The sequence below is a fragment of the Bombina bombina genome, chromosome 2 (assembly GCF_027579735.1).
Source record: "Bombina bombina isolate aBomBom1 chromosome 2, aBomBom1.pri, whole genome shotgun sequence".
Lineage (NCBI taxonomy): Eukaryota > Metazoa > Chordata > Amphibia > Anura > Bombinatoridae > Bombina > Bombina bombina.
This window is the reverse complement of record NC_069500.1, coordinates 1403765049-1403789773: the sequence shown is the minus strand read 5'-3', so window position 1 is coordinate 1403789773 and position 24725 is coordinate 1403765049. Positions and strand designations below refer to the sequence as shown.

The 24725-nt window shown below is 37.8% G+C and overlaps 1 protein-coding gene across 1 annotated transcript in view; it reads right to left on the bottom strand.

Moving 5' to 3' along the window:
* The window catches only part of NAGK (N-acetylglucosamine kinase), a 96714-nt gene that overhangs the window by 32427 nt on the left and 39562 nt on the right, over nucleotides 1-24725 (bottom strand). The window contains exons 6-8 of the mRNA XM_053704335.1: nucleotides 16890-17002; nucleotides 13451-13538; nucleotides 12451-12548 (exon numbers count right to left, since the gene is read on the bottom strand). Of these exons, the coding sequence (XP_053560310.1) occupies nucleotides 12451-12548; nucleotides 13451-13538; nucleotides 16890-17002 (299 nt within the window). The remainder of the gene's footprint in view (nucleotides 1-12450; nucleotides 12549-13450; nucleotides 13539-16889; nucleotides 17003-24725) is intronic.

The window sequence follows — 24725 nt, the reverse complement described above, 5'->3', positions numbered from 1 at the left end:
TCTTCAAGCTCCTCCATTTGAACCTATGCATTCATTGGACATTAAATTACTTTCTTGGAAAGTTTTGTTCCTTTTGGCCATCTCTTCTGCCAGAAGAGTCTCTGAATTGTCTGCTCTTTCTTGTGAGTCTCCTTTTCTGATTTTTCATCAGGATAAGGCAGTGTTGCAAACTTCTTTTGAATTTTTACCTAAGGTTGTGAATTCCAACAACATTAGTAGAGAAATTGTAGTTCCTTCATTATGCCCTAATCCTAAGAATTCTAAGGAGAAATCATTGCATTCTTTGGATGTTGTTAGAGCTTTGAAATATTATGTTGAAGCTACTAAGACTTTCCAAAAGACTTCTAGTCTATTTGTCATCTTTTCCGGTTCTAGAAAAGGCCAGAAAGCTTCTGCCATTTCTTTGGCATCTTGGTTGAAATCTTTAATTCATCATGCCTATGTTGAGTCGGGTAAACTCCGCCACAGAGGATTACAGCTCATTCTACTAGGTCAGTTTCTACTTCCTGGGCATTTAGGAATGAAGCTTCGGTTGATCAAATTTGCAAAGCAGCAACTTGGTCTTCTTTGCATACTTTTACTAAATTCTACCATTTTTGATGTGTTTTCTTCTTCTGAAGCAGTTTTTGGTAGAAAAGTACTTCAGGCAGCTGTTTCAGTTTGAATCTTCTGCTTATGTTTTCATTTAAACTTTATTTTGGGTGTGGATTATTTTCAGCAGGAATTGGCTGTCTTTATTTTATCCCTCCCTCTCTAGTGACTCTTGCGTGGAAAGATCCACATCTTGGGTAGTCATTATCCCATACGTCACTAGCTCATGGACTCTTGCTAATTACATGAAAGAAAACATAATTTATGTAAGAACTTACCTGATAAATTCATTTCTTTCATATTAGCAAGAGTCCATGAGGCCCACCCTTTTTTGTGGTGGTTATGATTTTTTTGTATAAAGCACAATTATTCCAATTCCTTATTTTTTGATGCTTTCGCACTTTTTTCTTATCACCCCACTTCTTGGCTATTCGTTAAACTGATTTGTGGGTGTGGTGAGGGGTGTATTTGTAGGCATTTTGAGGTTTGGGAAACTTTGCCCCTCCTGGTAGGAATGTATATCCCATACGTCACTAGCTCATGGACTCTTGCTAATATGAAAGAAATGAATTTATCAGGTAAGTTCTTACATAAATTATGTTTTCCTGGTACTCATAACTACAAGTATGAACTTTAATTATATTTAGCTACAATTGTTGTTTATTAGTGATTCACAATTGTGATTATTTTATTGCATTTTTATTTAATTATTTTTTATCATTATCTTCCATTATTAGGATTGTTTTTTTCCATATATTATCTTTTTGTGTCTTTCCACTACTTCCTCTCTATTTAGAAGTGCTGACTTTCTATTTCTTTATTATGATTCTGTAGTGTTAAATAAACTTTTAATTGAAAAATTAAGGTCTTATAGTAATTTTTAAGAAAATCGCAATTAAATCACATTTTTTTTTTTAAAAATCGAGATCCCCCCATATCTCCCAGCCCTTATATATATATATATATATATATATATATATATATATATATATATATATATATATATATATACATACTGTATATAAAAAGAATCTAAAAAACAAGCGCCCAGAAAAACTCCTCATAGTGTAGAATGTTTAATATAAGTAGTAAAAACAGATACACAGTCCTCCTAAGAAATAGCTACTCACAAAGTCGGACCTCAATCATATGATTTAAGGTATGTGTCCTGTACAAGTAAACAGTATAGATGTCCAAATGTGGCGATCATATAGGAGAGCCGAAGATGTAGCCGATGACTCCTTTATTATATCGCCAAGTCAAAATGATCCCGGGCTTACACAAGGTACGGTCTAGATAACCGATTAGCAGGTCTAATGTCCGAACAAGCTTATCTACCACAATCAGCGTGGTAAATCAATGCAGCGAGCCCAACAAAGTGATGTAATGTTCAGCTCCAGATCTGCAGTGCATTGTTGTTCCAGCACTTGCTTTAACTATGTGTTTAATCCCTTTAAACACAGTTCTGTGCAAACATGAATGCCTTACTTCACCAATATCATGCCAGAAATAAGCGAGGATGTGCCTGTTAGAGCAACGTAGAGCTTTGGTATTAAGGTGCTGATGAACTCTGTTACGGAAAGCGCATTCTCATAGAACCGGAGCGGTACTCGCAGATGAACAAGAAGGAACAGCACTGCTGGGGTTTAGTCTCTTTTTTTCAATTGACTGTTTTTTTTTTTTTTAAATTCACGGGCAGAATTAGGCTCGTGAGGGCACAAAATGCCAAAGTTTATTGCGTCATTCTTGGTGCAATATTTTTTGGCGCAAAGTTACATTCGTTGAACTGCAAAGGGCTCCAATGTACATATATATATATATATATATATATATATATATTTATATGTCTATTTATATATACATATGTATTTATGTGTTTATATGTGTGTATATATGTCTGTAAATAAATACATTATTTACACGTTACACATACACACATTATATATATATATATATATATATATATATATATATACATACATACATACACACACACAAACATGCATAGATATCCATCTTTAAACATATATATGAATGTATCTCAATGTTAGAGACCTTATTGTCTGCCTTTTTTTTCTAACACCTGTGATCTCATATCTTTGAGCACTTATAGCTTTTTTGTCCAATATTTTTTTTAAATATTTTTTATTATATGGTGTTATTATGAGTGTAAGTGTACTTTGTAATGTATTTTTTTAAATTTTTAATCTTTTATTGAGATTTTTAGCAGTAACAACATAGTAAGAATGTTCATTCACAATAAAAGAAAATTAAGATATAAACGTATAGGTTTTAACCAAACCAGCACGAGGAGTAAGCATATAGTAAATAATGCGGTCAGAAAGTTACAAATATAATGAAATGTAAGAACAGATGTAATGAACATATAGATATGAAATCTGTTTCTTTCATGTAATTGGCAAGAGTCCATGAGCTAGTGACATATGGGATATACAATCCTACCTATAGAGGGGCAAAGTTTCCCAAACCTCAATATGCCTATAAATACACCCCTCACCACACCCACAATTCAGTTTTACAAACTTTGTCTCCTATGGAGGTGGTGAAGTAAGTTTGTGCTAAGATTTCTACGTTGATATGTGCTTCTCAGCATTTTGAAGCCCGATTCCTCTCAGAGTACAGTGAATGTCAGAGGGATGTGAAGGGAGTATCACCTATTGAATGCAATGGTTTTCCTCACGGGGATCTATTTCATAGGTTCTCTGTTATTGGTCGTAGAGATTCATCTCCTACCTCCCTTTTCAGATCGACGATATACTCTCATATTCCATTACCTCTACTGATAACCGTTTCAGTACTGGTTTGGCTATCTGCTATATGTGGATGGGTGTCTTTTGGTAAGTATGTTTTCATTACTTAAGGCACTCTCAGCTATGGTTTGGCACTTTATGTATTTATATAAAGTTCTAAATATATGTATTGTACTTATATTTGCCATGATTCAGGTTTTCAGTATATTTCCTTTTGCAGACTGTCAGTTTCATATCTGGGAAATGCATTTTTTTAGAAAAATGTATTTCTTACCTGGGGTTTAGTCTCTTTTTTTCAATTGACTGTTTTTTTTTTTTAAATTCACGGGCAGAATTAGGCTTGTGAGGGCACAAAATGCCAAAGTTTATTGCGTCATTCTTGGTGCAATATTTTTTGGCGCGAAGTTACATTCGTTGAAGCAAATTTGTCATTTACGGCGTCTTAGTTGACGCCGAGTCTTTCACAAGGTTGCATCATCTGTGACGCGAGTGTGTCATTTCCGGATGTTATTGGCGCCAAAAATATTTTTCTGTTTGTGTGCGTCATACTTGCCGCCAAATATTTTCATTATTTAAGACCCCATTTCTATATTCCTCTTGCCTTTTTCTCTATCAGAGGGCTATGCTGTTTGCATTTTTTCCCATTCCTGAAACTACCATATAAGGAAATTGATAATTTTGCTTTATATGTTGTTTTTTTCTCTTACATTTGCAAGATGTCTCAATCTGATCCTGTCTCAGAAAGCACTGTTGGAATCCTGCTGCCTGATAAGTTTTACCAAAGCTAAGTGCATTTGTTCTAAACTTGTGAAAGTTATTTCTCCAGCTGTGGTTTGTAATAGTTGTCATGATAAACTTTTACATGCAGAGAATGTATCCATCAGTAGTAGTTCATGACCTGTTGCTGTTCCCTCAACATCTAATGCACAAGATATACCTTTAAATTTAAAAGAATTTATTTCTGATTCTATTCAGAAGGCTTTGTCTGCTATCCCGCCTTCTAATAAACGTAAAAGGTCTTTTAAAACTTCTCATAAAGTTGATGAAATTTCAAATGACCGGCAACATGCGGAATTATCCTGCTCTGATGAGTTCAGAAGATCCTACCTCAGATATTGACACTGAAAAATCTTCTTATTTATTTAAAATGGAGTATATTCGTTCTTTGTTACAAGAAGTGTTGATTACATTGGATATGGAGGAAACTAGTCCTCTTGATATAAAAACTAGTAAACGTTTAAATTCTGTTTATAAACCTCCTGTGGTTACTCCAGAGGTTTTTCCAGTTCCTGATGCTATTTCTGATATGATTTCTAAGGAATGGAATAGGCCTGGTACTTCTTTTATTCCTTCTTCAAGGTTTAAAAAATTGTATCCTTTGCCAGCAGTTACTTTAGAGTTTTGGGAAAAGATCCCCAAAGTTGATGGGGCTATCTCTACTCTTGCTAAACGTACTACTATTCCTACAGAAGATAGTACTTCTTTTAAAGATCCTTTAGATAGGAAGCTTGAATCTTATCTAAGGAAAGCCTATTTATATTCAGGTCATCTTCTCAGACATGCAATATCTTTTGCTGATGTTGCAGCTGCTTCAACTTTTTGGTTGGAGACTTTAGCGCAACAAGTATTGGATCCTGAATTGTCTAGCATTGTTAACTTGATTCAACATGCTAATAATTTCATTTGTGATACCATTTTTGATATCATCAAAATTGATGTTAAATCTATGTCTTTAGCTATTTTAGCTAAAAGAGCTTTGTGGCTTAAATCTTGGAATGCTGACATGACTTCTAAGTCCAGATTGTTATCTCTTTCTTTTCAAGGTAATAAGTTATTTGGTTCTCAGTTGGATTCAATAATTTCAACTGTCACTGGGGGAAGGGAGTTTATTTTTTTGCCTCAGGATAAAAGACCTAAAGGTAAATCTAAAGCTTTTAACCGTTTTTGTTCCTTTCGACAAAATAAGGACCAGAAACCTAATCCTTCCCCAAGGAATCTGTTTCCAATTGGAAGCCTTCCTCAAATTAGAATAAATCCAAGTCATTTAAGAGATCAAAGCCAGCCCCCAAGTCCGCATGAAGGTGCGGCCCTCATTCCAGCTCAGCTGGTAGGGGGCAGATTAAGATTTTTCAAAGATGTTTGGACCAATTCGGTTCAAAATCAATGGATTCAGAGTATTGTCTCTCAGGGGTACAGAATAGGATTCAGAGTAAGACCGTCTGTGAGAAGATTTTTTCTTTCACGAATTCCAGCAAACCTAGTAAAGGCTCAGGCTTTCCTGAAGTGTGTTTCAGACCTGGAGTTATCAGGGGGTAATCATGCCAGTTCCCTTTCAGGAACAGGGTCTGGGGTTTTATTCAAATCTATTCATTGTCCCAAAGAACAATTGGGACCAGTTCTGGATCTGAAAATTTTTAATCGTTATGTAAGAGTACCAACTTTTAAAACGGTGACTATAAGGACTATTCTGCCTTTTGTTCAGCAAGGGCATTATATGTCCACAATAGACTTACCGGATGCATATCTTCATATTCCGATTCATCCAGATCATTATCAGTTTCTGAGATTCTCTTTTCTAGACAAGCATTACCAATTTGTTGCTCTTCCTTTTGGCCTAGCGACAGCTCCAAGAATCTTTTCAAAGATTCTCGGTGCCCTGCTCTCTGTAATCGGAGAACGGGGTATTGCGGTGTTTCCTTACTTGGACGATATCTTGGTACTAGCTCAGTCTTTACATTCTGCAGAATCTCACACGAATCAACTAGTGTTGATTCTTCAAAGACATGGTTGGAGGATCAATTTACCAAAAAGTTCCTTGATTCCTCAGACAAGGGTCACCTTTTTAAGTTTCTAGATAGATTCAGTGTCCATGACTCTGTCTATAGCAGACAAGAAACAATTAAAATTGGTTTCAGCTTGTCGGAACCTTCAGTCTCAATCATTCCCTTCAGTAGCTATGTGCATGGAAGTTTTAGGTCTCATGACTGCAGCATCGGACGCAATCCCCTTTGCTCGTTTTCATGAGACCTGTCCAGCTTTGTATGCTGAATCAATGGTGCAGGGATTATACAAGGATATCACAATTAATATCCTTAAAGGGATAGTAAACCCAAAAAATATTTTTAACTCATGAAAAACTTCTTAAAATAATAAATACATTTGCAATTGGTACCTTTGTAAAGTTTTCCTTCCATTTCTTGTAATTTCAATTGGAAACTTAGTACTGCGCCAAACCCATTTTTTAACCATTATATGGGGCCTGTTACGATGTTCTACCTAGGTAGAAACATCATGGCAGCCCGCATGCGCATTACAACTATTTTATTAGCAACGCATGCGCAGACTCGCCCCCCAGTCTCCAGCAGTTTACTGACAGGAGCACAAGTTCTTTCAAGCAGGCACGGGCTAAACAGGGTATTATAGTCACATCACAGTTTTGTTCACAGGATCTTATGATTTGCACTATGTGACTCTCTTGATGCTGGGAGATGAGATTTTCATCTCCCGGCATCAAGAGAGTCACAGAGTGCAAATCATAAGCATCGCTTAGAGGGGCAGCCTCACACTTGCAAATGAGACATTTAGGAGAGCAGCGTGTATACTAGTATTCTTCCCTGCCTGTGATGAAGTCCATCTGTGTTTAAGACGTTAAATACGGCAGTGAGTTTGAGAGCTATGTTTATTTAACTGTCGGGCTCATCTCCCCCTCCCTCTGGCTGTTTTTGCTTGATTAGTGACAGTGAGAGCCCCGTTTCCACATGAAAGCAAAAACAGCCAGAGGGAGGGGGGAGATGAGCCCGACAGTTAAATAAGCATAGCTCTCAAACTCACTGCCGTATTTAACGTCTTAAACACAGATGGACTTCATCACAGGCAGGGAAGAATACTAGTATACACGCTGCTCTCCTTAGTGCAGGGTTTAAGTGTAGGACAGAAGCAGCTTGTAAAGTCTTGCACAGCTCTCATCATAAACTTGCATCGTGAAGTGTGGAGTTCCTGTTTATATTGTTCCCCGTCTCCTCTTACTTGCCGGTTTTCAACCAATAGGATCAATAAGCTTTAAACAGCTGTGCTTTAATGTCAGTACTGCGCATGCAATGCTGACAATCTAATATTTAAATTAAGGGGCCCAGCAGCTTTGCCATTGGTTGGGGGGCGGATGCTGGATAATATGAGCCATGCCTCATTTCATGGGCAGTCATTACCGCACATTTTATGACAAATTATCTTTTAAAATTAAGGTATGTAAAAGCTTAATTTAATGCAAAAACTATTTTAAATGATTACATTTATAATAGTTATTATAATAATATATTTTAATTAGGTTCACATGGAAATCAATTTCTAACCCTTTAAATCCCAATGTTCGACTATCTCTGACTTGGTGGTTACATCACCATTGTATAGTTCTAGGGGCCTCTTTGGTTCGTCCAACCTGGATTATAATCACAACAGATGCGAGTCTTTCAGGTTGGGGAGCTGTTTGGGGATCTCTGACAGCACAAGGGGTATGGAAATCTCAAGAGACGAGATTACCAATCAATATTTTGGAACTCCGTACAATTTTCAGGGCTCTTCAGGCTTGGCCTCTGTTGAAGAGAGAACCGTTCATTTGCTTTCAGACAGACAATATCACAGCTGTGGCATATGTCAATCATCAGGGTGGGACTCACAGTCCCCTAGCTATGAAAGAAGTATCTTGAATACTTTCTTGGGCGGAATCCAGCTGTTGTCTAATTTCTGCGGTACATATCCCAGGGGTAGACAATTGGGAAGCGGATAATCTCAGCCGTCAGTCTTTTACATCCGAGGGTGTGGTCCCTCCATCCAGATGTGTTTTCTCAGATTGTTCAGATGTGGGGTCTTCCAGAAATAGATCTGATGGCTTCTCATCTAAACAAGATGAGAAATTCACTTGGCATTCTTTCAGAATTTCTAGAATATTACAGTTTCTTCAGGATGGTATGGATAAGGGTTTGTCTGCAAGTTCCTTGAAGGGACACATCTCTGCTCTTTCTGTTTTATTTCACAGAAAGATTGCTAAGCTTCCTGACATTCACTGTTTTGTACAGGCTGGTTCGTATCAAGCCTGTCATTAAATCAATCTCTCCTCCTTAGAGTCTTAATTTGGTTTTGAAGGCTTTACAGGCTCCTCCAATTGAGCCTATGCATTCTTTGGACATTAAACGATTTTCTTGGAAAGTGTTGTTCCTTTTGGCAATCTCTTCTGCTAGAAGAGTTTCTGAATTATCTGCTCTTTCTTGTGAATCTCCTTTTTTGATTTTTGATCAGGATAAGGCGGTTTTGCGGACTTCATTTAAATTCTTACCTAAGGTTGTGAATTCTAACAACATTAATAGAGAAATTGTTGTCCCTTCCTTGTGTCCTAATCCTAAGAATTCTTTGGAGAAATCCTTACATTCTTTGGATGTGGTAAGAGGTTTGAAATATTATGTTGAAGCTACTAAAGATTTCAGGAAGACTTCTAGTCTATTTGTTATCTTTTCTGGTTCTAGGAAAGGTCAGAAGGCTTCTGCCGTTTCCTTGGCATCATGGTTAAAGATTTTGATTCATCAAGCTTATTTGGAGTCGGGTCAAGCCCCGCCTCAGAGAATTACAGCTCATTCTACTAGATCAGTTTCCACTTTGTGGGCTTTTAAGAATGAAGCTTCAGTTGATCAGATTTGCAAAGCAGCAACCTGGTCTTCTTTGCATACATTTACTAAATTCTACCGTTTTGATGTATTCGCTTCTTTCGGAAGCAGTTTTTGGTAGAAAAGTTCTTCAGGCAGCTGTTTCAGTTTGATTCTTCTGCTTATGTTTTAAGTTTTTTCATTTCATTTCATGAGAATTAACTTATATTTTGGGTTGTGGATTATTTTTTTCAGCGAAAAATGGCTGTTTTTATTTTTATCCCTCCCTCTCTAGTGACTCTTGCGTGGAGTTCCACATCTTGGGTAATGCTATCCCATACATCACTAGCTCATAGACTCTTGCCAATTACATGAAAGAAAACATAATTTATGTAAGAACTTACCTGATAAATTAATTTCTTTCATATTGGCAAGAGTCCATGAGGCCCACCCGTTTTATGGTGGTTATGATTTTTTTGTATAAAGCACAATTATTTCCAAATTCCTTTGTTGATGCTTTTTACTCCTTTCTTTATCACCCCACTACTTGGCTATTCGTTAAACTGAATTGTGGGTGTGGTGAGGGGTGTATTTATAGGCATTTTGAGGTTTGGGAAACTTTGCCCCTCCTGGTAGGATTGTATATCCCATACGTCACTAGCTCATGGACTCTTGCCAATATGAAAGAAATTCATTTATCAGGAAAGTTCTTACATACATGATGTTTTTCTATTATATACTCTCCATAGTACATAGAAGGTCACTTTTGGACCCCAGACAAACTCATATTTCAAAGAGAGGAGAGCTGAGGAAATATTGAGCAATGATATAGGTATGTGCTTAAGTATATATTATGAAAGGGCCACTTTTTCACCCCATAGTATAAAAGGTAATAGTATGTCATAGTTTAGTACTCAGCGGGTAAGCACCACTTGAAAATAATGTAATATAAATAAAATTAGCATATAAAACCAAACAGAGAGAAATAAGATTAGGCTTTTAATTTTACAAGAATAGATCTGAACATAAATCCAATTTGTGATTTTGGGTGTTAGGGGCAGAATCTATAACAAAACATAGGTGACATATGAAGCGTAACTACAGCGCAAGATCATAATAGGTATAACATGATACCGCCTCATCTATTGTGATGTTATGATACCAGAGCATATAAGGATGTCTCTTGCATACAACAATATATTTTCAGATAGGGCCATAGTTAAAACAGTGATATTATAAATAATTGTTCACTCCTCACACTCTTCAAAGGCCTGTTAAAACATAAATTACTCTTAAAGGGAGTCTAATTAACTGTAAAGGTTCACTTGGGTCTGCAGAGAATAATGGTATTATTAAACAAGTTAGTAAGGGTTGTACTGATGTAAGAACTTTGTAAGCAACGGTCTATTGTATTTATTGACCTTCAAAGAAAAAAGGAACCTCTATAAGGTTATAATATATGTGTTAATACAGCTCTCACTTCTCAATGGGATTACGACTGCTCTGTCTCAAATTTAACCGACGGAGAGCCTTAAGTTAAACTTTTCAAACCTGCGTATTTGAGATTTGTATCGTAGCCTGTTATATGCGCAATCAGATATAAAATTTCTCAGCCCAAATACACAACTAAAATATTACAGAAGTTTATCAACATTAATAGGATTCACAAGAAATACTGAGTTAAGAGTATATATAATGAACAGATGTTATTTACAATGGGTTGGACATAGTCATCGAACAAGATTGCTCTAATTAAGATGCCCCAATGCTAAGGTCCTGAAAATATAGTCCAGAATATCATTTCAAAATCTGAGGACTGAGGATTCCTATTACTATAAAAATATTACCCAACGCCAGTTTTTGTATTAGTGATCATGGGTTTGTCTCTTGATATGTGGGCTTGTGAATGAATGTTATAGTGCTGCCTTACAAACCCTGTAGATATGATCTGAAACTCCTGCTGTCGCCGTCTTATAGATGGACTTTATGGAACCCTCTTCTCCAATCCTGGTGGAGTGGGCTGGTGAGCTGAGGTGCCCGATGTATCACTGGGCATAAATGGCTGTGTGACTACAGGCTGCATAATGCTATATGTAAGGCCCTCCTTTCCCTCATATAGATGACTCATGTCTCGATTCCGGAGATCGGCCGCATCTTGCGGATCGATAATTTGATGAGGGAGGACTTTGTAGGCATCAATAGGCAATAGCATTTCCTGTGTGTCCCTTCTCAGCGAGCTCGCTAAAGGCAGGCTAGTGTTCGGCATTGTCTCGTCTCTAGTACAGCGTTCGGCCGGATATTCTGCGCTATGGGCTAAGCTCCATCTACTGTGAGGTAGGTGCCGAAAAAGACCTGTGGCCTCATTTAGCTTCTCATTTCCGCGGTCTCTTCATTGGTATCACATTGTAGTGCGTGTTTGTCTGTTTGTTTGCTTCCATGCTGTAGAAGTAGAGCCAAGTTCTCCATCTTCTCGCAAAACTTGTTTTTAAAGTCTTTCAGGAGAATTTAAATAGTAAAATAGCTCTCCCCATGGTTGATAAATATGTTATATGTAGCTTATCTGTAAACTCTGTAATAATGTTGGCAGAGTAATGTTGGTTCTTATGTTACCCCGTTACCGGGTGGGGGGGTGGGTGGTAGTTGGGGCCTTTCTAAACGTGGCCACCTCAGGTCCCAAAAGTCCAGATCTCCATACATATTCATTCAAAAATTAGCAGAAGTATTTCTTTTAGCATTGACATTTACTATTCTGTGCTTTTCAGCTTTAGATGACAAGAGAGATGGCTGATATTCTGTGGTTTATCATTCTCTTTGCTTGCCAAAGCGAAAAATGCTGCCAGCCATGACAGCTGCTTGGACACGCTCCCTGTAATGTATTTTTGATGTGTTTTGTGACACTTATTTGTTTTGCAAAACAGATAACCAGAGCTCTGAGGATAATTCTAGCGTAAATCGTGATTGCGCTCAAGCAGTCGCGTTTAGTTTCAACTTGTAATACGAGCGGAAAACCCGACATGTGCAAACACCCGTGATAAACCCCTAATTGCTTGCGCCACTCGTAATCTAGCCCTTAGTGTTTAATGTCCCTTTAATAATATATTTTATGATGAATGTAATGATACAGAGTCTTAATGCTACAGCAAGAACAGCGAACAAACATTTACTATTTTGCGATACTACAAATATTCACATCCCTCTATTTGCAATTACATTTTCTTCAAAACTTGTTACTTTTCTGTATTACAAAGTCTCTAAAAAATCTATAATTTAAAAATAAAATATATATTAAGAATTATCTCTTGTTAGAGCTAATCAAATAGATGTTTATTGTAGTAGGTCCAGCATTGCTATATCTATGGCTCATTAGAAAAAACCAGAATGACTTAATATGGATATAAATATTCTACAGGATTATATCTAGTCCTGGCAGGGGTGCAATTGTATTATGTACTGACTTGGTCAATCTTTGGCAGGACGGCAACAACATGACGGGCAAGGACCTCCCCAGCTTGGCGAAACAAAGAGCAGCAGAGAGGGTCCCCAAGGTTGGCACCTGGAATACAGACATGTGTGAAATTTATAGACACACATATGGTAAACTGACACACTGGCATGCTGCATAATACAGTGACACAAGACTGGACTCTGGAGCAGTGAAAATGTATTCGGTGGGGTGATGAACCTTGCTTCACTATCTTATGAAAGATTCTGGGTGTGGTGGATACCAGGAGAACACACTACCTACCAGACTGAATAGTGCCTACTGGAAAGTTTGGTGGAGGAGGGATAATGATTTGGGGCTGCTTTTCAGGGTTTGGACTAGGACTTAAGTTCCAGTGAAGGGTGATGTTAATGTATCAGGATATAAAGACATTTTAGACAACTGGTTGCTTCCAACTTTGTTTGGGGAAGGCCCCTTATTGTTTGAGCATGACTGTGTCATTGTGAGCAAAGCAAGGTCCAAGAAGACATGGTTCGAAGAGTTTAGTGTGGAGGAAATCAAATGGGCTGTACAGAGCACTGTCCTAAACCTCACTGAACACTTTTGGGATAAATTTAAATGCTGATTGTCCAATAGCAGTGACTGGCCATATGGTCTATGTGTGTGTATATAAATATTTGTCTATAATATACTATAATAAATATATTCCTCGCTTCTAAATTTATCATTTAGTTCCTAGATTTTTAATACATTTGTCGAGCCCTGTTCTAGAGAGGAGCTTTGTTACGAGAGGCTGTAGGGCATGCAGCTCTGTATGACGGGAAACTCTGGGTATTCGGCTCTGTATTAAGGGACACTCTGGGGCATGTGTGTTATGAGACACACATCTCTATATTTCAGGATGCTGTCAGGCATGCAACTGTTTTATGGGACCCTCCAGCATACAACATAATAATAAGCTCTGGAGCAGGGCACTGATCAGTCATAAAGAATATCTAAGAGTTGTAACTCACCTTCCACCAGCTTTATACAGAATCCTGCAATCTTGGATTTTTCAAATGTTGTATACAAATGGGTGAGGATGCCCAGCCGGTTTGATACCTGCAGAAAGCAAAATGTGTTAAAAGGTGAGGGCAACGTCACCAGCTGTATTCTCAGTGCGCTCTTAGGAGCAGCTTTCACTTGATTTAAAGCGATATTAAATAGTATGAGATTGTAATATAAAATATTTATTAATGTGTAGTTAAACTTTGTAATATACTTTCAATATTAATGTTGTCACTTTTCCTGTAATTTAACTATGAAATGGTTGTTTTTCTAAATTCCATTGAGTCTCTATAAAGTAATCGGCACCGCCATGTTTGAACTTAAGTTTTTGTACAAACAAGGCTGTATGGAACATAGTATTATCTAAAAAGGTCTCTAAAGGTTCATGTTTGCACAAACAGAGATAAATAGAAAACTAGTTCAAACATGGCGGCGCCCATTGCTTTATAAAAACTAAAGTACTTGCTATAAACTAAACCTTTACACTTGTATATTCAAGATTTAAACAACTAATAAAATTGTAAAAAAATACATCAACTTAAGGCTCTGAATACATCATTATGTCTAGCATGTATTTACTGTTTAACATCCCCTTAAAGTCATTCTTATGGAGTGTCAGTTGCAAATATGTAGCCGTTGTAAGAATACCAACCTCAACAGACAACAAAAGAACTGGGTACATTTGCCAAGAGAAGTAAATGAGGACTTTGTTTTTTAAATGTACTCTAGTTAAATTATGGAAGTTTAGTTTTTACATTGATGTCTCTTTTATGAGCTGGAGGAGTGATGCACTACAGGAACAGTTTATTTCTGACATAACAAAAGCTTTTAAAATGTATGTTGTCTTTTTTGCAGTGAACTCTTTTCGCCCATAGATTACCTGGAAGTAGCTGAACATAGCTTGTTAGCCATTAGATTACCTGGAAGTAGCTGAACATAGCTTGTTAGCCATTAGATTACCTGGAAGTAGCTGAACATAGCTTGTTAGCCATTAGATTACCTGGAAGTAGCTGAACATAGCTTGTTAGCCATTAGATTACCTGGAAGTAGCTGAACATAGCTTGTTGGCCATTAGATTACCTGGAAGTAACTTAACATAGCTTGTTGGCCATTAAATTACATGGAAGTAGCTGAACATAGCTTGTTGGCCATTAGATTACCTGGAAGAAGCTGAACATAGCTTGTTGGCCATTAGATTACCTGTAAGTAGCTGAAAAAAAGCTTGTTGGCCATTAGATTACCTGGAAGTAGCTGAACATAGCTTGTTGGCCATTAGATTACCTGGAAGTAGCTGAACATAGCTTGTTGGCCATTAGATTACCTGGAAGTAGTTGAACATAGCTTGTTGGCCATTAGATTACCTAGAAGTAGCTGAACAAAGCTTGTTGGCCATTTGATTACCTGGAAGTAGCTAAACATAGCTTGTTGGCCATTAGATTATAGGGAAGTAGCTGGACATAACTTGTTTGGCCATTACATTACCTGGAAGTAGCGGAACATAGCTTGTTGACCATTAGATTACCTGGAAGAAACTGAACATAGCTTGTTGGCCATTAGATTACCTGGAAGTAGCTGAAAAAAAGCTTGTTGGCCATTAGATTACCTGGAAGCAGCTGAACATAGCTTGTTGGCCATTTGATTACCTGGAAGTAGTTGAACATAGCTTGTTGGCCATTTGATTACCTGGAAGTAGTTGAACATAGCTTGTTGGCCATTAGATTACCTGGAAGTAGCTGAACAAAGCTTGTTGGCCATTTGATTACCTGGAAGTAGCTAAACTTAGCTTGCTGGCCATTAGATTATTGGGAAGTAGCTGGACATAACTTGTTTGGCCATTACATTACCTGGAAGTAGCGGAACATAGCTTGTTGACCATTAGATTACCTGGAAGAAGCTGAACATAGCTTGTTGGCCATTAGATTACCTGGAAGTAGCATGTCTAGCATGTATTTACTGTTTAACATCCCCTTAAAGTCATTCTTATGGAGTGTCAGTTGCAAATATGTAGCCGTTGTAAGAATACCAACCTCAACAGACAACAAAAGAACTGGGTACATTTGCCAAGAGAAGTAAATGAGGACTTTGTTTTATAAATGTACTCTAGTTAAATGATGGAAGTTTAGTTTTTACATTGATATCCCTTTTATGAGCTGGAGGAGTGATGCACTACAGCAACAGTTTATTTCTGACATAACAAAAGCTTTTAAAATGTATGTTGTCTTTTTTGCAGTGAACTCTTTTCGCCCATAGATTACCTGGAAGTAGCTTGTTAGCCATTAGATTACCTTGAAGTAGTTGAACATAGCTTGTTGGCCATTAGATTACCTTGAAGTAGTTGAACATAGCTTGTTGGCCATTTGATTACCTTGTAGTAGTTGAGCATAGCTTGTTGGCCATTACATTACATGGAAGTAGCTGAACATAGCTTGTTAGCTATTAGATAACCTGGAAGTAGCTGAACATAGCTTGTTAGCCATTACATTACATGGAAGTAGCTGAACATAGCTTGTTAGCTATTAGATAACCTGGAAGTAGCTGAACATAGCTTGTTAGCCATTATATTACCTGGAAGTAGCTGAACATAGCTTGTTAGCTATTAGATAACCTGGAAGTAGCTGAACATAGCTTGTTAGCCATTACATTACATGGAAGTAGCTGAACATAGCTTGTTAGCTATTAGATAACCTGGAAGTAGCTGAACATAGCTTGTTGGCCATTATATTACCTGGAAGTAGCTGAGCATAGCTTGTTGACCATTAGATTACCTAGAAGTAGCTGAACATAGCTTGGTAGCCATTAGATTACCTGGAAGTAGTTGAACATAGCTTGTTAGCTATTCAATAACCTGGAAGTAGCTAAACATAGCTTGTTGGCCATTAGATTACCTGGAAGTAGCTGAACATAGCTTAGCGACCATTAAATTACCTGGAAGTAGCTGAACGTAGCTTGTTGGCCATTAGATTACCTGGAAGTAGCTGAACATAGCTTGTTGGCCATTAGATTACCTGGAAGTAGCTGAACAGAGCTTGTTGGCCATAAAATTACCTGGAAGTAGCTGAACATAGCTTGGTAGCCTTTAGATTACCTGGAAGTAGTTGAACATAGCTTGTTAGCTATTCAATAACCTGGAAGTAGCTAAACATAGCTTGTTGGCCATTAGATTACCTGGAAGTAGCTGAACATAGCTTGGCGACCATTAAATTACCTGGAAGTAGCTGAACATAGCTTGTTGGCCATTAGATTACCTGGAATTAGCTGAACATAGCTTGTTGGCCATAAAATTACCTGGAAGTAGCTGAACATAGCTTGGTAGCCTTTAGATTACCTGGAAGTAGCTGAACATAGCTTGTTGGCCATTAAATTACCTGGAAGTAGCTGAACATAGCTTGGCGGCCATAAAATTACCTGGAAGTAGCTGAACATAGCTTGCTGGACGTAGGTGATGTCATATGGAGAGGGAGCTAGATTGTCGATTTCATCAAATACAGTCTTCATACCTTGGTGAGCTATCCAGTAGGCTGCAACCACAATAATAGTAAATTGTTTGCATTTTTTGCTTAATATTCTTGATTACATATAGTATTATTTTTAAGTTACAAAAGTACAATTATATTCTGGAGAAATAGTAAAACGAAAATAATAGATTTTTGACAATATAAGTTAAATCAAAAAGATAAATGTCACTGCTCATGACAGAGATCCTAATTGTCCTGAAAATGAAATTAAAGACAAGACATGGAAGACAGACTGATTGAAGGATTACAGGAACCTGCGGCCTAAAAAGCTTTTAATCTCACTGTTAACTAGAGACAAACGTTGGTGGGTAGTATGTGGTGAGTGCAGATTGTAGGCCATAGTCCTTTGGGTTTGGATCAGCTATAAATTTATGCGGTTAGGTGTTGGGCTTCTCTGAAGAAGTAGGTGTTGAGGGATGATTTAAAGCTTTTACTTCTGTGAAAGTACCTGACAGACTGAGGAAGAGAACTCTATAGGACAAGTGTGACCCGAGTGAAGTCCTGATACTGTGGTCGGTGGTTATGAGATGGGTAGGTGAGAAACAGAGCAGAGGAGGCAGCTAAGAGAGTATGTAGAGATGAGGTTTGAGATATAATGGGGAGTTTTGTGAATAATTTTGTAAGTTATGGTTATAATTGCATTTTGATCCTGGAAGATAGTGGAATCTAGTGTTGAGAAAGGCAGAGGGTGACAGTGGGTGAGGTGCATAAGTCTAGAAGAAGCATTTATGGCAGACCGAAGTGAAGAGAGTCTGTCGAGACGTAAATCAATTAGAAGAGAACTGCAGTAGTCAACACATCACTTTATGAGTGATCGGACAAGAATTTTACTTGGGTCTTGAGTGAGAAGTAAATGAAGCCACCAATCATCAAGCGCTACCCAGGGTGCTGAACCAAATATGGGCCGGCTCCTAAGCGTACATTCATGCTCATTCAAATAAAAATACCAAGAGAATGAAGAAAAATGTATAATAGGTGTAAATTAGAAAGTTGCTAAAAATTGTATGCTCTATCTGAATCATGAAATAAAAAAATGTGGGTTTCATATCCCTTTAACACAGACTATAAACCAAGCAGTTTCCTTCAATAAAAACTTTTTTTTTATTTTAAAAATAATCAGATGGCTGATATTTGGCAATATATTTTGTGATTTTATATATCCTTCAGCCTAAGTTAAAATTATGGAAGCCTAAAGAAATAATAAGGGCTATATATCAAATATTACACATACCTTGTAATATTGGCTAAGGTTCCACTGGCAGTTACAAACTGAGCAGCTGGTTCCATGATAATCATAGCACTGTGGCTTTAAGGGATTAAATTATTCAGATAGAACACACAATTTTAAACAACTTTCCAATTTACATCTATTATCTAATTTTATTTGTTCTTTTGGTATCCTTTGCTGAAAAGGATACTTAGGTAAGCTCAGGAGCTGGGAGATAGCTGCTGATTTGTGTATGCAAATGTTGTCATTAGCTTACCATAGTGTTCAGCTAGCTACCCAAAGTGCATTGCAGCTCCTTCAATAAAGGATATCCAAAGAATGAAACAAAATTGATAAGAGAAATAAATTGGAAAGTTGTTTAAAAATAAAGCTGGGTGTAAATGCACAGGAACAAACAGGCACCAAACATCCAGAGGCTGTATTCCTCACAAACAACATCTTCATGGGAAGAAGGAAGACCCTAAAATATAAGAAAGCTCCCAGAGCAATTGAAAAAGGTCCATGCTGAGGCTAAACTCAAAACTCAAGTGTACTTGGTACTAAGGGCAGAAGCTCCCTCGCTAAAATTCCAATCTCTGGACGGATTTGTATTTGCACTAAACCAAGGAGGAAAATGTTTGTACATTTCAGAGACTGTGTCCATCTACCTTGGCTTCTCTCAGCCAAAACGTGTTGCTAAGATACTACTCTGATACACAAGCACCAGACTTTTCCTTTTGTCCTAACAAGGACACCATTATAGTTTTGGAGAGCCGAAGAGCCAGCATAGAGATTTTTCCAAAATACCGCGGACACCCAGAGCAAAGCTGAAAGGGGGAATACCGCAACCGGCTCCAGCATTACAATAAGGAAACCTCAAAGTAGGTGCAACTACATATCGCATCATTTGGGATTACAGGTAAACATAATTTTATCTTTATTTTCCATTTGAGGTTGGCCAAACCCATATTTTAATTTTTGACATATGAATTATTTCTTAATATTGTGATTTTATGACATATTAATTATTTATTAATAAATAGAGTGTTAGTATTTGAACATTAGAATCTGTTTATGTGTTTATATTTTGTTATATTTAATATACATGAACAAAAAATTCAATCAGGCTACATTCTTAAAGTGAATGTAAAGTTAACTGCAATCGGTCACGCCACATGAAACATATTCTAAAAATAACTAGACTTTCATTCATCATTCCTTTATAAAACAGAATAGTACTCACAAATTTGAACTTTGAAGTCTATCTCTATTCACGCTGCATCTCCGCCCGCTATAGCTCAGTTTTGAGTGACAGATTTCTCAGATTATTCTGTCTAATCACATTTCATACCCCGTGGGATTCATCCCCTTTCCTCCTACGTCACGTTAGTATTGTGCGCATGCGCTAATCCCTATTCATCGGATGGAACCTAGATGCGTGTCCACGATTCGCGCATGCTCAATGCCGCTGCTAATGAAAAATATATGACTGCTCCTTCGATCGCTGAAAGTAAGTGGCATTGAGATCTGCTGTTGCGCATGCGCAGGACCACTCTCTCTCTCTCAGGGGTGCGCTTGACACATATGTATAGAGCGGGTGGGACCGCTGTATACGTCAGACATATAGAAGAAGGAAGTCAGCTCTGGGAGGAGCTTGGAAATAAACGGTAGAATTATTTATTTATAATTTATGATAAAATCGTAATTCAGATTAAAAAAAAAACATAATGATTTTAATTGTATACCATAGATGAACGCTTAGCAGGCTTACATGAGGATAAAATTGACATTCACTTTAAGGTCACTATTATTTTATACAATGAACCTTATTATAGTATGTAAAAGTATCTTTAATAGGTTAGTCACTAAAGAAATGTCACACTTTAGGTATTCACCATAGTTACATTATATATTTTTCTTGTGGGAAGGTCTCTCTGCGGGTCTCGGCCTCACCTCTTTGGTGGAGTTTGTGGTTTTAGCATCTTAGTTTCTTTTTCTCATATTTGCTTCATGGTACATGATAAATTGTTCCCATTGCAACAAAAAAAAGAGATTCGGCTGCAGAGCTTGCAATGTTATAGTGATATATTATTTTGTTTGTTATGAAGGTGAAATTTGATGGATTTGTCTTCCAGAATTGGGCTATGCTAAATGTTGCTATAGTTCAAAGAGCCATAGTCAGTTTGTTGTTATGTTTTGAAAGGCCATGGATTGGGAAATGTTCTGGAGCTATTGTTATTTGTTTTTGGAATATGGAGCTTAGTAGTGTAGATGTTTGGTCCCAAATATCTCGAATTTTATCACAATGCCACCACATATGCAAGAATGTTCCACTCTCATCACAGCCTCTATAACATAACTTTGATGAGATGTCTTCTGGTTTACTAGATCTAGTTGGGTAGAGGTACCATCCAAATGCCACCTTTAAGAAGTTCTCTTTGAGTGTCGTGTTGCATGTGAAAGATTGTCCTTTAGCTAAGTTTGCTGTCCAGGTCTTGATTGGCCAAGAGTTCCCTAAAGTCCTGTTCCCATTTTAGCATCAGTTGTGTTTTGTTATCCTTAAAGGTTGAGTTAAAGATAGGATATAATGTGGCTATCTTTCCTTGTAAATAATTTTTGGAGAGACAAAGGGATTCAAGTGCAGTATTTGGAGATAGTTTTGTGTTACCTTAATTTCATGTGCTCTAGATTTCAGTTGTAAATACCATATATTCTTGTCTGTGGTGTCAAGGGCCTGGTATTGCTCATACAACATTATTTTGTCATCTATTAGTATATCAGCTATTCTATATAGTCCTTTGTTTGACCAATTTGTTTATGTGTTTTTAATTTCTCTTATCGCCTGCTAGACACATAGTATCCAATGTGTTAAATATCTCTACTATTACCCAGAAAATACATATAAACATAAAAACATAAAGAAATGTTAAAAACGCTAAATCTCTATTCAGCATGTCAAGAAACCTTTATATCAATACATGGCTACTATAACTATTCCTAGGGCTCAAATAGCTACCTCTATTGGAAATCATATAAACAAAGTATGAATTAAAACAAAATTGACCATAGCTGATTATAGTAAGGGCATATACATAGCGCCAATTAACTAATATATCCTTGGTCACTATTAGACCGGGCGTAACGCAGCAGTGTACATGTAGAAAATTGTGCACAAAATTACACACAATGTTACATCTAACTAAGTTGCCTAAACTGAACTTGAATTGCAACTATATACATCTAGCAAATACGGAAATATAATTTGTGCTACGCATGGAAAGATTGGCATCGGGACGTTACAAAAAGCTGTGCCATTCAATTTTAGTATTAAGGCCCTTCGGGATCAGTGTGTCCAGTTCAAAAGTCAATCTAGCCTCTCTCTGCATAAGTATCTTTTTCCGGTCCCCTCCTCTCATCAACGGAGGGACATGATCAATGAGAGTATATCTCAACTCTGATACATTACGATTGTTCTGTAGGAAGTGGCGTGCCACAGGTTGTTCTGACTCTTTGTTTTTGATAGCTGCACGGATGGCACTTCTATGGTTAGCCATCCTTGTCCTCAGATCATCACTCGTTTTTCCTACATAAAACAAACTACAAGGACAGTGTAGTAAATATACCACAAATTTGGTGGCGCACATCAACCTGTGTTTATGGAAGTATTTTTTTCTGTTCCTCGGATGATGAAAGAAGGATCCCGTCAGCATTCCATTACATGTGGTACAACCGCTACTTTTGTAGCAACCGGGTTTTGTATTTTCCAACCATGTCTTTGTCTTGTAGCAATGTGTCGGTTCCGTTTTTTGTAGAATGTCTTTTAAAGATCTTCCTCTTCTGAATCCTATCCTTGGTGTGTCCATCTTATTAAAGGGTAGTGTATCATCGCTGCAGAATATCTCCCAATTATCCTTTAGAATTCTACCAGACTCATTTTTATCTGCTGAGTATGTCATAGCCAGGGTCATTTTGTCCTCACTCACTACATTCATCTTTTTGTTTCTGACATCCTTGTCATTCAATGCAGATATATGTTCATTCAGAAGTCGGTTATGGTACCCCCTCTGTAGGAAACGTTGTCTCATCTCCTCCACTTGTATTTCTGTTTGCTTTTCATCTGTGTTATTTCTTACCACCCTGATGAATTGAGATTTTGGAAGGGCTTTCTTTAAGGCAGACGGATGGCAGTTTGAAGCCTCCAATAAAGATTTTTTATCCGTCGGTTTTCGGTACAATGTGGTGCTAATCCTATTGTCCTTTTTGTATAGTTTAAGATCTAGGAATTCTCTCTTGTTCCTGTTGTGATTCATCTTGAATTTCAATAATTGATGTTCTGAGTTGAGTTCATTGAACCAGGTTATGAGGTCCTCTTCCTGTCCTGTCCATACCAGTAGTAGGTCATCAATATATCTCTTGAAATAGATGATTTCTGACCTTTGGAAGCACATTGTTCCATTTTCAAATTCTGACATAAATAAGTTGGCATATGAAGGTGCCACGCTGGAGCTCATAGCTGTGCCCATAAGTTGGAGAAAAAAACTGGTTTTCAAAATGAAAATAATTTTTCTGCAGGCATGTCTCCAATAAATCCAGTATGTGTTCAATAGCTGTTTCCTTACTGCTGCCAAGCCTTCTTGTTGGGGAATAACCGTGTACAAGCTAGTGACATCTAGTGTCACTAGCAAGTCTTCTTCTTCCTTGACATGTAGGTCTCTAAGGGACATGATAACTTCGTTGGAATCATTGATATATGTATTCATGTTCTGGACCAGGGGTTGCAGTAGGCTATCCATGTAAATTGGAGTCTTTGGGTAATCAACCTTTAGGTATGCCATCGTTTGTTGGTCTATCAATTTGTCATTATACACATCCGTAACATAGTCATCTATCTCTTTCTTGAACTTTTGGGTTGGGTCTCTTGGCAATTTGCAATAAACCAACGTATCATCCAGTTGGGAGAGTATTTCTTCCCGGTAGTAGCTATAATCCAAGATGACAATTGCCCAACCTTTGTCCGCTCTCCTTAGCACAATAGTGTTATCTTCAGCCAAACTCTTCATGGCTGCTCTCTCTTTTTTACTCAGGTTGAACCTGACTGCTTCCTTTTGTTCTGTTGTTGATCTATACAGATCTTTCTCCATTTTTTTGCAAAAGGTTTGTATCGTGTGGTTAGTACTTTTAGGGTCAAAACTGCCTTTCTTTCTGAAGTCTGATCTCTGTTGACCTTGTGCATCTCTGAAGAATTCCTTTAACCTGAGTGAACGTTGAAATCGCTGAATGTCAATATACAATTCAAACTTGTCTGTGTATTTGGTGGGGACAAAAGATAATCCTTTCTGAAGCAATGATCGGTCATCTTCTGTGAGCATCCTTTGGCTGATGTTCACTACCATATCCTCTTTCATCTCCTTTGCCATGGGGGACTGTCTCTTATGTTGCCCCCTCCTCGGGTGGGGGCACCCCTCCTCCATTTTTTGACCTCATTGTCATCCCTCTTTCAACTTGCGTATCAGTCGGTATGCCTTGTTCAGGTGCTGTATCCGAGTCCGTTCTGGAGCCTGAGCTATCCACTGTGGTTAGGTTCCACAGTCTCCTTGCTCTGTATCTTCTAGGGCAGAATTCCCTTAATCTTTTTCTCTCCTCGGGTTTCAACAGCCACTTGTATACCTTTTTCTCCCGGGAATCATCTAATACTGCTTCAAACTTTCTGTTCTTGAAGGCAGTTAGTTCCTTCTGATACTGTTCTACTTGGGTTCGTAGCTTATTCTCCCAGTCTTCCTCTCCTCTGTCAATGATGTCACTGTTATGTTCAGTAGTGTATTGCTCTATTTCATATATATATACACACACACATGCATACTGTACATAACTAGTATAACCATAGCTAAGTTTACATTATGGGGCCTATCTATCAAGCTCCGAATGGAACTTGACGCCCCGTGTTTCTGGCGAGCCTGCAGGCTCATCAGAAACAGCAGTTATGAAGCGGCGGTCTAAAGACCGCTGCTCCATAACCCTGTCCGCCTGCTCTGATGAGGCGGACAGGAATCGCCGGAATTCAACCCAATCGAGTGCGATCGGGTTGATTGACACCTCCCTGCTGGCGGCCGATTGGCCGTGAGTCTGCAGGGGGCGGCGTTGCACCAGCGGCTCACAAGAGCTGCTGGTGCAATGCTGAATATGGAGAGCGTATTGCTCTCCGCATTCAGCGATGTCTGTTGGACCTGATCCGCACTGTCGGATCAGGTCCGACAGACATATGATAAATAGGCCTCAATGTATATAGTTACATATTTTTAAGAATTATTTTTTTGAATTAACTAACTGAATGACAGAACTGAGAGAATACTTCCAAATGACAAATGAAGGGTGAGTGCCAACTTTTGAGCTGGAAACAGAGTGGCAGAATGTGGGGAAAAAAGAATTATGTTTAAAAGGACCACAAGACTTCCAAGTTACCTCCTCAGTTGGGATTTATTCAAAACTACTTATGGTCATGAACAGACATTGGAGTCATAA